The 13,856-nt window shown below is 43.0% G+C and overlaps 1 protein-coding gene across 1 annotated transcript in view; it reads left to right on the plus strand.

Annotated features, from left to right (window-relative positions):
- Positions 1-13,856, plus strand: part of NEB (nebulin) — a 247,820-nt gene that overhangs the window by 67,299 nt on the left and 166,665 nt on the right. Inside the window, exons 41-50 of the mRNA XM_004703932.2 lie at positions 366-470; positions 601-708; positions 1,340-1,651; positions 2,772-2,978; positions 7,368-7,472; positions 9,078-9,185; positions 10,657-10,968; positions 11,107-11,313; positions 11,776-11,880; positions 12,782-12,889. Coding sequence (XP_004703989.1) covers positions 366-470; positions 601-708; positions 1,340-1,651; positions 2,772-2,978; positions 7,368-7,472; positions 9,078-9,185; positions 10,657-10,968; positions 11,107-11,313; positions 11,776-11,880; positions 12,782-12,889 — 1,677 coding nt within the window. The remainder of the gene's footprint in view (positions 1-365; positions 471-600; positions 709-1,339; positions 1,652-2,771; positions 2,979-7,367; positions 7,473-9,077; positions 9,186-10,656; positions 10,969-11,106; positions 11,314-11,775; positions 11,881-12,781; positions 12,890-13,856) is intronic.

The following is a 13,856-nucleotide window of genomic DNA, read 5'->3' on the forward strand; positions in this document are numbered from 1 at the left end:
CCCTCCTTCCACCCTGCCAGTATCGCCATTCTCGGCACTGGTCCTGAAGGGATCATCTGTCCTGGATTCCCTGTGTTTCCAGTTCATATCTGAACCAGTGTACATCCTCTGGTCTAGCCAGTTTTGTAAGGTAGAATTGGGATCACAATAGTGGAGGGGGCGGGGCAAGACGAGCCAGTCAGGGTGCAGTGTAGCAACGATGAAACATACAACTTTCCTCTAGTTCCTAAAGGCTTCCTCCCCGTCCCCCTTCTGATATTTGACATAACCTCCTTGGCCATGAGGACATGGAATCCCTTTTACTAAGTGGCATTTTTGCAGACTCGTCCTGCTTCGAAATCATCTACCCGGTCTTCTTGTTGCAGAGACTGTACACTGAAAAATGGAACAAAGACAAGACCACCATTCATGTCATGCCTGATACTCCAGATATTTTACTCTCCAAAGTAAACCAAATCACCATGAGCGATGTAAGTAAATGCGCGACCGGAGCAAACACAGAGGAGACCCTTGGTCGGGGCTGAGCGTTATGGAATGCCAGGCTTGTACATGGTCCTTGGGAGTAAACAGGCGCTGTTGTTTTCCTATTCCATCTTTCAGAAACTGTACAAAGCTGGCTGGGAAGAAGAGAAGAAGAAAGGATATGACCTGAGACCGGATGCTATTTCAATAAAGGCTGCAAGAGCCTCAAGAGACATCGCCAGTGACGTGAGTGGTTCTGCTGGGCCTCCCTGAGGCTGAGCAAATGTGCACAACTAGGTCAAGCTGGTAGGTTCTCAGGAACCAGGGTTTGGATTATTCAAATCCTTTCTTGGGAATTCTAAACAAACCTAATTATTGCCACCCAGTTGATGCTGACTCATAGTGACCCCCTGTGGGTTTCTGAGACTGTAACTCTTTATGGGAGTAGAAAGCTGAGTCTTTTTATCCTATGAGCTTCTGGTGGTTTTGAACTGCTGACCATGGGGACTGCAGCCCAACTGGTAAGCACTACATCACCAGGGCTCCTGGGGACACAAATGTGCATGGTTGACAGAGGGGACACATGGCCAGGCTCTTTTCTAAATTTAAGGTGCTTCTTGGATAATTGCGTGAGGAAAGATGCCTGTCTCTTGGGTTTGCTGAGACCATTTGTTTTCCTGCACTACTGTGCAGTGAAGAAACCGGAAGTAAAACACTTGGGTTTCTGGCTGCTTGGGAACAACTTCCTTTCCAATGTTGAAGCCGTTTTCAACATGTTTTGTTTTTTTTTTCTTAAACACTGAAGAGGTCTCGTGAATGATACTGTGTTTTCTTTCCTTTACCATGTTCACTGCCACGCCTTCTCCTCTGTGCACAGTACAAATACAAGCAAGCCTATGAACAAGCCAAAGGGAAACACATTGGCTTCCGGAGCCTAGAGGACGACCCCAAGCTAGTGCACTTCATGCAGGTGGCCAAGATGCAGTCAGATCGCGAGTACAAGAAGGGCTATGAGAAATCCAAGACATCCTTCCACACCCCAGTGGACATGTTCAGTGTGGTGGCCGCCAAGAAATCCCAGGAAGTGGCTACCAATGCCCACTACAGAAATGTGATCCACACCTACAACCTGCTTCCCGACGCCATGAGCTTTGAACTGGCCAAAAATATGATGCAGATTCAAAGTGATGTACGTAAGAGCCACAGTATTTGAAGAGCACTTGCTGTATGCATAGGAAGCCAACCAGGAATGACTATAGCTCACGAGAAATGTACATTCCTGAGAGGGCTGTGGGTACAGTTTCCCACAAGGTGTTATATTTAGTGCTATAGAGGGAATTTATTATTATTATTTTTTAACTAAAGAGCATCCATTCTAGAAACTAAAGTCTGATTTTCTCCTTTTGTCACTGTGAGTGTGGAAGTCAGAATTTAGGAGTAGCAAATGAACTTTGCCTTGAGAAAGAACATGTAGAAGGAAGTACGCTTATGGGGAGCAGTGTGCGAAATATAAAAGGGTCTTCACGGAGGAGTAAACGGGAAAGCTTAAAAGCCCCTGCCCCTCACACTCAATCCATTTTTATCTTGTGGTACTTCCGACTTTGCCTGTCTTACTTACTGGTGAAATATTGAGAGGTAATAAATGAGGCAGCTTTTAGAATAAATATGAGGAAGAAAGAAGGAGTTGAAAATCAACAATTCCACTCTAGAATCCACTTGGTGTCCAGTGAGAAAGTGTATTTTAAATTCAAAACCAAATCAAATGAAATTAAAAGCCATACCAAGCCTATCTTTCTCTTTGGGAATAACACTGAGTTATTAAGTGCCATACAGGTGTTTAAGTATTCAATGAAAGTGAGCACAGTATTATTTTAGAGGGCGTGCCAGAGCTGAGGAACAGCAGACGGCCAAAGTCCCAGGAAGATTTCTGGTGCATCCAAAGGAGCAGACAGTGGTGAGCGATGAAATGCAGGAGAAGAGAAGAAAGGAGTTTTCCTAAGTCCTCCGTTCATCTAAGGGCTGGGGAATGTGCGTAGAAAACGAGGCCAGCACAGTCCCAAGGAGACGGTCTATGGCAGATTAGCCTCTTTGGTGTTTCTTAGCCCTTTTTCTTTATGGACACACGAGAACAAATTCAATTTCTCAGGCAAAGAAATGCCCCAAAGGATAAAAAGTACAGCTTAAAAATGGTTGAAGTTCATTACCGTGGTATGATTGGTTGAAAGCTGAAGTGGGCATTATGGAATGGTAAATTCTCTCTCATTTCTTGGCCGCTTTGGTTATGTCTCCCCCTGTTCCCTTCTCGGCAGAATCAGTACAAAGCTGACTATGCCGACTTCATGAGGGGCATTGGGTGGCTCCCTCTGGGCTCCCTGGAGGCCGAGAAAAACAAGAAAGCCATGGAGATCATTAGTGATAAGAAGTACCGGCAGCACCCAGACAAGCTGAAATATTCCACACTGATGGACTCAATGAGCATGGTTCTGGCCCAGAATAATGCCAAAATCATGAATGAAGTAAGTCTTCCAGTCCCTTGGGCATCGGGGAGAATCCCGGCACAGCTTACACTGACTCTAAAGATTTCGCTAACCCAGTGTTTTCTTTGGCAGTACACATGCTCCCAGAGGCTGCAGAAAATTTGGCAGGGGGGGGGGGGGGATGGAATTACAAGACAATGGAATTTCCCACGAGCTTTTTGAAGCCTTCTCATATAAAGCATATCAAGGTTTACTTTCAGCAGTGGTCCTTGTTAAAAAATTTTTTTTAAGATAAAATATTCATGACGAATGACACCCCCACCCCCCAAAATGTTCAAGGAACCCTCCAACCTCATAAACGTAAAAAGAGCAAACTCATTACCATCAAGTCAAATTCTGACTCCTGGTGCCCCAGGGTGGTAAAGCCAGTGGGATGGCTCCGTCGGGGCTTCTTGGCTGTGCTCCTTACGGGAGAAGATCCCCAGGGCCTTTGCCGTGGCACAGCTGGCCAGGTTCAAACTGCCAACCTGCAGGTTGGCAGATGAGTGTTTTATCTGAGGACCTTTCTGTCTTACAGAGGGAAAAGAATAAATTGGATCCCCTCTTTTTTAATAAGGACCCTTGGTGGTACAGTGGTAATGTACTTGACTACTAATTGAGAGACTGACAGTTCAAACCTGTCCGTTGGTCCCAGGGAGAAAGATGTGGCAGTCTGCTTCCGTAAAGAAAGACAGCCTTGCAAACTCTGTGGGGAGTCTCTCTATCCTATGGGGTCACTATGAGTCAAAATCGGTTTCACAGCAATGGATTTTGGTTTTCTTTTAATGTATACCTTTAAAAATAAGTCTTTCTCTGGTCAGGTTTAGTAATAACTCATGAAGCTGAATCAGCAGGATATCCTGCTAAAACCAATTGGGTGTTGCACCCCATCCCTGATGCCTCACTGCTTTGATGAGATTCCAGAGAATTCCCCAGAGTACGTAACAAGAGTGCATTCTGAACAAGAGATTTTTCTGGGTAGTCACAAGAGCAATTGTAGACAAGCAGTTTCCTGGATCATTAACTGTTCTAGCTTTTAGAAGTGCTTTACTGAAGTTTTACATAGATCCACCATGAGATAATGCCATAAACAACATGGGCTTTGGAGGTCTGTTTTAAAGTTTTAAACAATAACATTCTTACAGCAGCACTGGTTATATTGTGTGGACGATGATTAGAAATGTCTTTGGTTAACAGAGAGGAGGTGGGAATGAACCTTGACATTAGACAGTTGCAGAAAATGATGTGCACTGGAATGATAAGTTATATGTTGGGTCTCCAAGACATCCGCAGGAGCCTCCTAACACAGAAAACTGCTAGAGATTTTGATAAGACTGGCTTCAAAATAAAGAACCTTGGGGTTTTTTTTTTTCGAGGAGCCCTGTTGGTACAATGGTTAAAGTGCTCAGCTCACCAGCTGCTCTGTAGAAGAAAGATGTGGCTGGCAGTCTCCTTCTATACAGATTTATAGCCAAGGGAGTCAGGTCCAGTTCTCGTCTGTCCTATAGGATTGCTATAATTTGGAATCCACTTAATGGCAATGGGAATGTAGGCTGAGTTTTTCCTAGCATCAATATTTTAAGAGAAGGGGGCTGCCGTCTAGGGAAGGCATTGTTGTTGATTGTCATCAATTTTATTTCAACTCATGGTGATCCTGTGTGTGCAGTGTAGGTATACTGGTTTTCAAGAGGCTGTGATTGCTTGGAGGCAGATTGCCTGACCTGAATTCCAACGTGCCCCTGGGTATGTTCAAAGCAACCTCTTGATTGGTAGTCAAGCACTTAACCATCTGGCCTACTCAGGGGCTCTCCAAGCCAAGAAATGACCTATAACTGATCTAAAGCAAGAATATGACCTCATTCTATGTGGGCCATGACCCAGCCCTGACTGGTCTAACCAACGAGCGCTGAGAGGAAGTCTGCTAGTTGTCTTTGAGAAGGAACATCCTCCTTCTGCTTTGAATGTGTGAAGATGCACGCAGCCATCTGGGGCCATGAGGCAAGGGGCCTACAATAGGACAACATTCTGAGGATGGCAACGGGAAGGGGTGTGTGTGTCTTGAGCAGGCCTCTTGTTTTGTGACATAATTAAACGTGTTCATAGATTATTCACAAAAAAAAAAGAGACAAGGTGCAAATCTCTATGCCAGATTTAGAAGCGAAACCATTACAAGTGTTCTTTTTCACTAATAAAGCAAAAGTTTCCCATTCTTTCATTTTTAATGATTGTAACTTCAGGATCATGGTGCAAAAATGAGAACACTAGGAGTAGGATCTGTAGCACTGAGAGACAGCTGGGCAATGAGAAAGCCAAATCCCACTTCTTGCAGAGCTGAGGAAACTAGCCTGGAGAAGCAAGGTGACCTCCCTAAAGTCACAAAGAACCAGGACTCTGATACCTAGAGTTGGCATATTCAATAGTACCACCACTAGCCAATGAGTCAATTCTGACATGTGATGACCCTGTGTAGGGTTTCCATAGAATACCTTCCCAAAAGTGTACAAAAACATACATCTGTACACATTATTTGCTGCACTTTAAGGTCTCTGGAAGGAGATAACTTAGATGGACTTCAGAGTCCAAGGCATTTTCTTGGGCATCCTGCGAAAGCAGCATTGATCTGAGGGAGAAAACCAACTGTGTTGCAGGCCCAATCCCATGAGAGCTCTTCAGGGTAGAAAGTCTGTCCTTGTGTCCCAACACTGGGCTGAAATGGCCAGGCAGTTATACTCCCTCTTTGATCAAGATTTAGATAAGACCACCGTGGGAAGGGCATGCCCTGAACAAAGCAGCCAGTCACAAAGGAATTCACAACCGAGTCTCTGGCAATAGTTGGGACACGTTTTTCCATCTTCACGTCTACACAGGGAAGGTGGCATCACTGCCTGTAGGAGAAAAAGATGGGAAAGGACAAAATGTCTCTAAAACCCCACAGTCCTCAGTAGATGTGGACGCACAGTGATCCTATAAACGGATCTGGAGCTGTAAATCACTATGGGGGCAGATAGCCTCAGCTCTCTGCCATGCAGTGGATGGTGGGCTTGAACCCCTAGCATGAGGTTAGCAGTCTGACATGGACAATGCTACCAGAGCTCCTTGTCTATCAATACAGGGCTAGTTAAATCGATTAGGGCATACCTCCTAATGGAATAGTATACAGCTGTTTAAATTAATGAAGTATGTCATTTTAATAAGGTTTGATGGTGTGTAATTTATAACGGTAAATTTAAAAAGCCAAATGTAGAATGCTATGTATTATAATTACTTCATTTACATTTTAAATGACCTAAATGGGTTTAATAAACATAGACAATTTGGGGATGGAGAAGCTATTGTCCGACTGTAAAGTGGGTGATTAGGACACTTTTGTTTTTCATCTAATAACCTCTCAATTAAATTGTTTGAAAGCACATTTTCCATTTCTAAATAAAAGCTACAACAACTCCTACCTAATAAAAACACAGATATGAATATCTAAGTATCAGGGAAGTCCAACTGGATAGACGTTACTGTTTTTTTGTGTTTTAAAGGAAAACCATTCTCCTTTTATTATTTTCCTTTAATAACTTTAAAAGGAGCCCTAGTTGCACTGTTGGGTGAGCGTTGGAGTGCTAACCCCATGGTCTTTGGTTCAAACTCACCAGCCGCTCTGCGAGAGAAAAAGGAGGCTCTGTGCTCACATAAAGTTTTTCAACTTTCCTTGAGTGTATAAATGGGCTTCTTGGGGGTTGAGCTGGCAGCCAGATCAGGACTTTGTGCACATCTGGACTGGAGGAGGTAAGGGGGTGTGGAGAGGTGGCCCCACGGATCAGGTGGGGAGCAATCTGTGGGTGCTGGGAGTGTGGCTGGTGGCTGCGACCCAGGTTATGGCTAACCTATTGTTGCAACTCCTTCCTGATCCTATGCCATTGGGGTCACCACCACTGCCGCCATTGCCTCTGGCGAGAACTAGGGCCACCAGTGCGCCATTAGCAGGATCAGAGGCGTAGCTGCCTGTGCTGCCCTGAGGCTGAAAGAGAGGCTGCCAGGCAGCTGGGCCATTGAATAAAGTAGGGGCCGAGGAAGCTCGCATCGCCATCGAGTGAATTCTGACTCACAGAAATTCTGCGCTACAGAGTCGATAGCAACCCAGCCATGGGGAAAGGCACAGGGTAAGGAACAGCCTTGCGGGAATTGGGATGCCCCCTGCTGCCCACCATTTTGAAATCACCTGTCTCATTTCACAGACATTGAACATTATGGACATTAAGCAACAGTCATCTGTATATTAAAAAGAGCATTAAAATATATAAAATAATGACACATGTACAAAGATTTATATTAAATAGACGCCTTTCGAGAGTTTAGACTGCTGCTATCCCATTTCCACTCACTTTTTTGACTTTGCAGCGCCTGTACAAACAAGCCTGGGAGGCAGACAAGACCAGAGTCCACGTCACGCCTGACAGCCCCCAGATCCTTCTGGCAAAGGCAAACGCTATTAATATGAGCGATGTAAGTATAATGTCCCTGTTACCGTCTTCCTTTTAAACCGCCCTCTCAGTTGTGAAAATGAACGTTTTCAAAGAATTTGTTGGCATCCACACGTGAAAACCTTTCTTTTTACTCTCACTTTGCTGAGAGTTGGAGTGTTTTTGTCAGTGGAGGTTGGGCTGAGCAGGTCGAAGTTTGAAAGACGGTTGCATTTTGCTTCCGGGTTATGTGCTTTATGCTAATCAAGAGATTGGGCAGGAAGAGAAGAGCCTGGGGAAATAAAGAAGAGATAAAGGACAGTAACTGGATTGATGATTTGTGGGAGGGGGTGTGTGATAGGAGAGGATGGGGGAAATGGGAGCCAACAACAGGAAGTACAAGAAAGAAGAACATGTTCTGGAATTGATTGTGGCAAAGATTGTACAACTCTTCTTGACGTAACTGAATTATTGAATTCTTTGGTATATGGATTATGCCCCAATGAAAATGGTTTTAGATAAGTAAATAAGCAAATAAAAGGAAGTGAGGATACCAGGACCTTTTCTGTAGCGATGCTTTGCAAAGTTACGGAGAGGGACCTCGAGAGAATTCTTGGCAGGCCTCACGAGAAGCAACGTGCTTCACTGGTTAGAAAATGCACAGAGGCTTCATTTTACTTCTCACCTTAGCTACAGTTGTGAAGAAATCCTCCCATCTTGTCCATTTTTTTCTTTTCTTTTCATGATTTGAATTTTCCTGACTTCGGGAATTGTTGATTTTTCTAGATGGTAGAACCCAAAATTAATTATACAAATAAAGGCATCCTTTGTAAAAAGTGAAGTTTTCTCTTGATATAAAAATCTGGGCATTTAAAAAAAAAAATCTGGGCATTTTTTAGTCTTCCCTTAATTCTTTGGATAAAATGTGAAATGTTCGCCCTGTATCAGGATCTCCCCTCTGTCGAGGGAAGGTGGAGTGATAAATAGAAAAATTTCTAAAAATGAGGAGCTGATGCCAGGGCCTTAAGTGAAGAGCAAATGTTTTAAGAATGATGAGGGCAATGACTGTACAAATGTGCTCTACACAATGGATGGATGTATGGATTGTGATAAGAGTTGTATGAGCCCCTAATAAAATGACTTTTTAAAATTTCTTACCCATTATGTCAGTTGAAAGAGTATTAAAAGAAAAAGAGCCCCATAAACTTACATTTTAAAAATGTATTTACAACTGAATAAACCAAATAAAACCAAAGTCACTCCTACTGAGTCAGTGCTGACTCACAGGGACCCTCTTAGTTTCCAAGAAGTGTAACAGATTACAGGAGTAGAAAGCCCAGTCTCCCTCCTGCGGAGCTGCTGGTGGTTTTGAACTGCCAACTCATGACACTATGCCCCCAGCGCTCCTGAATTAGAAACCAGAAATTTTATTTCATTTTTTTGGGTGGTTTCTTAAAGGCACGTTTGAATTTATAATATTGCGGGGGTTGGGGGGTTGTTTCAAGCACAGTTTGGTTACATGTGAGAACCTTTAGCCACTGAGCAGCGATGCAGCTTTCTGCTGAAATACAGCAAGGAATTCACTGTTGTAGAACCTGCCCTTGCTTTCCTATTTAGAAGAAACCATTCCCTTTTCCTCTCTCTACAGAAACTCTACAAACTCTCTTTAGAAGAATCTAGAAAGAAAGGCTACGATCTCAGAACCGATGCAATTCCTATCAAAGCTGCCAAAGCATCAAGAGACATTGCAAGTGATGTGAGTCTACCGAAAGTAGTCGTCTGGCTGTGGGTTGCAGTCAACCAAAATAATAATAAAGGCTAAGTTCTGCAAACAATTCATGGGCATGAAAAAGCATGCCTGCTAGCAAGAGCCTCATGCTCCCCATGACCTGTTTTTAGCTTTGTTTCTATGCTTTCTCTGGTATTTCTGATCAAACAGATAACTCACCACATTATAGCCTTCATCAACACCAGGTCCCTGACTCACCAGATCGAGAAAAAATACTTTGAACTCTATCACCACAGTTTTGACCTATAGAAACCCAAAGACCTTTGTCAAGTTTTCTTAGTGAAAGTCTGGTGGTGGTCTTGCCCACTGCCCCATAGATTGCTCATGCATTGAATTGCTAGCGTCTGCTCATTTAGACTCATGGAATTTGATGGTTAAGTAACTGGACGCTTTGCAAGTTGCTAAACCATTAGTCTTTTGACATCACCTCCTCGGAATTTTTACACTACAGAAATCGGCAGACATCACAAATTAGGATTTTTTTTCTCCCCAGAGAACTGATGTATCAGCATACCACTGCCCTGAACATACCACCCATATAAAACTCAGTTATTTCATTGAGTTATTTTCACAAGAAATACTTTATGGTAACTTAGGGATCATGGAAGGAGCACCTTTTCACATTTTAGAACCCTTTACCCTTGGCCACTCCCCAGTTCCTTTCTCTCATGTTGTTAATCTCTGCTTTTCACCTACCCTATCTTTCTAACCTAACTTGTAAGAACATTTAGCCATTGAACCCACTTCCACTCCCACACTATCCTGACTGCTCCAAATTCTTCTCCTTCTCCTACGCCGGAATAATTCGGCTCTCCTAGTGTCTGTCTCCTAACTTACACAACTAAACCGACAAGGAGATAAGCTAGAATAAGAGGTCTCTTCATGTACCAAGATCTCCCATCTGTTGAGGGAAGTTGTGGTTGATAAACACAAAACTTTCTTACCTACTATGCCAGTTTAGAATAGTAAAAGAAAAAGAGTCCTACGAATATGCAGGTACTCTAAATTAACTGTGTATCTCACAATTGAGCTTATTCTCAGTAGTAAGTGACTAACTGGATGATTTCTCAGGACATCAATTAGAATATCCCATTTCTTTTGGTCACTTACTCTTATTACATACTAGTTGTCTCTTCAACACTAACAGCATAATTGTAAGTCAGCATGATCTGACCCAAAGAACCGGAGTGTAATCCTTAATGGTTTTAGCAAGCCACTGTCCTCTCTGGTTCTCCGTTTATTTATTTATAAAACGGGAACAACATTAATAAATTTGTTCTTCACCTCACAAAGTAGTTACACAGATAAATGTGAAAACCATGTTTCATGAACCCTAGAGCTCTCTATGAATATCACTTATTATGAAGTACAGAATATTGACACGAGCATGACTTCTAAAGACAATCACACTGAATGCCTATTCAAATTTTCTTCCCAGCATAAATACAAGTACAATTATGAAAAGGAGAGGGGGAAAATGGTTGGTTTCCGCAGTCTTGAGGATGACCCCAAATTAGTCCATTCCATGCAAGTGGGTAAGATGCAGTCTGACCGGGAGTACAAGAAAAACTATGAGAAGACAAAGACCAGTTACCATACTCCTGCGGACATGCTTAGTGTCATGGCTGCCAAGGATGCCCAAGCCAACATCAGCAACACTAACTACAAGCGCCTGATTCACAAGTACATCCTCCTTCCAGACGCAATGACCATTGAGCAGAGCAGGCATATGAAGCACATACAGAGCGATGTAAGTGTCTTTTCTTTCGGGGTGTTGGTTGGATTCCTATTATGGGAGGGGAGATGGGGCGTCCTCTGTCCCAGCTGAGAAATAACTTTCGTGTCTAATGTGATAAGATGACGTAGAATGTACCTCCTCTCTCTGTAGAATGACTATAAGCAGGACTACAATGAATGGTACAAAGGGCTTGGCTGGAGTCCAGCTGGTTCTCTAGAAGTGGAGAAGGCCAAGAAGGCAACCGAATATGCAAGTGACCAGAAATACCGGCAGCACCCTAGCACCTTCCAGTTTAAGAAGCTGACCGACTCCATGGACATGGTGCTTGCCAAGCAGAACGCTCACACCATGAACAGGGTAGGCCGGACAGCTGCGCTTTCACATGGCTGCCACGTGAGGTGGGGGCAGCAAGCTCTGGCTCTGGTTTGACAGCTGAGATCTGGGTCTGTGACCCCTCAGCTGCGTCCCAGCTCCAAAGCACCCCCATGCCATTTTCTCCTCCTGCCCATTTCTAATGGTTTCGGCCGGTGAAGTTGAAATGTATTTATAGTTTTATTGCCCTGCCTCTAATACTTTCAATACATTCTAGAAGGTGAAAAAGGTTTAAAAGGTAATTTGTAAAATTCTGAATGACTGTCTGGTGTCTCTCCTGAGTCATATGCTGCTTTTGCTCCTAATATAATTCTTATACTTATGATTGAGTACATTTAATTGCTGTCCATAAACATATCTAGATATAAATATATATGTGTGTTTACCCTTTCTTTGTCCTAAATAGCTATTCAAATTTCAACTGTTTTTTTTTTTTTAACTTCCCAGCATTTATATACCATTGATTGGAATAAAGATAAAACCAAGATTCACGTTATGCCAGATACACCAGATATTTTACAGGCGAAGCAGAATCAAACGCTATACAGTCAGGTAAGCTATGTAAAAAACACCACTTTGCATTTTAACTTGAAATTAATTGAATTGATTAATTGATGCAATGACAAACAACTGAGATAAAACTGAAACAAAGAATGGCCCAGTGTGGTTAGGTAAGGAAAGGACCTTTGCTGTGGATGTGCGCCCTCTGGAGGCAAGCTCGGGAACTTCTTCATCACAGTATTCATTGTGCATGGAAGAAAAAAATGCATCGAACAAATGAAGCATGAGTATTGACTTTGCTATGTAAGAGTGATGAGATGTCGAGCATATCGCCTACTTGTCAAAACTTTAATTTTCTCATCTATAAAACTAGAATTATAAAATGCCCGTGATCTTGGATTTGCAAGGACTAAAATGAGAAATTCCAAACAAGTCTCTCAGCACCATGCCTGGCTTGGTAAAGATTAGCTGGTTTTCACACAGTACATCCTTTCAATGGATTGGACTCAGAAAGGTTCACTCATTCACTGAAACTCGTAAAAGGAAATTCATCACCCATTACTTTTATTGCTTATATAAATAAAACATTGTGGCCTGCTTTTTAAGAATCCATTTTTTTATGTTTAAAATAGTGAGGCCAGACTGTACTTAAGAATAGGGAAAGTCCCTCCCGTGGCCCTGTTGTTTCTGGACAGGCAGGCCCATGCTCACGCAGGCAGTCTCAGAGGCAAAAGTGAAAATAAAGCCGGGTCACATGAGGGTGAGTCAGTGCTTCTTCGACTCATCCAACCAGTTTGCTGTTTTTGCTGGTGGTCGGTTTTGTTCTGTTTTCGGTATCTTTAAAGATAAAGTAAAAACTTAGAATCTGGTGTCTACTCTCCAAATAGATTTTTGCTTAATGTTTGCTTACTCTGGAAGTAATGGCAGTCATGAAAATGTTGTTAATTTTCAGAAACTCTATAAACTTGGATGGGAAGAAGCTTTGAAGAAAGGCTATGATCTCCCAGTTGATGCAATTTCTGTACAGCTGGCCAAAGCTTCCGGAGATATTGCTAGTGATGTAAGTACTAGTTTGACTTCAGAACCCACTGCTATTGCATCTAGTCTGACCCAGAACAGTTCCATTGGACAGAGTAGAGCTCTGGCATGAGAGTGCTAATGCCCTACAGAAGCAGCCTCACATCCTTCTCCCACGACTTCTGGGGTATTCAAACCTCCAAACCTTTCCTTTAGCTGCTGAGCACTTAACCACGATACCACCAGGAATCCTGTTGCCTTCTACACATTTTGATTGGAATCCGGCAACCTCAGGTTGATCATTATTTTTACAGATAGGCTTTAGCGTTCACAATGTAGTGTTGCTTCCTTTATTCTCTCCTACATTGTACTTATTCCCAGAATCCATTCTTGTTTTCTCTCTGATTCTGTGTCAAAGGGGGCTGTGGACTGAAGGGCCTTTAAGATGCATAGCGCACAGGACAGTATAAGATCAAACTCTTTAAAGCAAGGCAGAAGGAGAGTTCGGTTTAATGTGCAGATTGAAGTACAGAGAGGAGGGTGAGAGCATCTAGAGTTTGCCGGAGAGTAAATTCTAAGAAGACGAGGGTCAGTCAGAAGTGTTGCTGCTAAGGTTCCCATTCACACATGCACAAATTTATTCCAAACAAAACATGCTTAAACATATCCCTGCTATGCCGCGACGCTCTCTGAGCGATGCACTTGTCAGCGTCTCCTTAGGGTGCTTCAGAAAGAGCCAATCAAAACAGTGGCTTCCAAGGGGCTCGACTAGACCAATTACATTCAAGGTCGAGAGGTCCACCCAGAAGGTTATGGCGACTGGTGTTTTGAGTTTTGCTTTAATTCCAGAGGGGTAATCTTGATAGATTTTCTCAAAGGACAGGACAAACACAAAAGTTTCCTAAAATGCTACGTAATCTTACCATAGTGAATGATGAGGGGAGTGTGGAGTGGAGATCCAAAGCCCATTAGTAGGCCACTGGAGATCCCCTTGCAGAGGGGTCTGGGGG

Source organism: Echinops telfairi, unplaced genomic scaffold (assembly GCF_000313985.2).
Source record: "Echinops telfairi isolate 266 unplaced genomic scaffold, ASM31398v2 ScPeMD7_4;HRSCAF=17, whole genome shotgun sequence".
Classification (NCBI taxonomy): domain Eukaryota; kingdom Metazoa; phylum Chordata; class Mammalia; order Afrosoricida; family Tenrecidae; genus Echinops; species Echinops telfairi.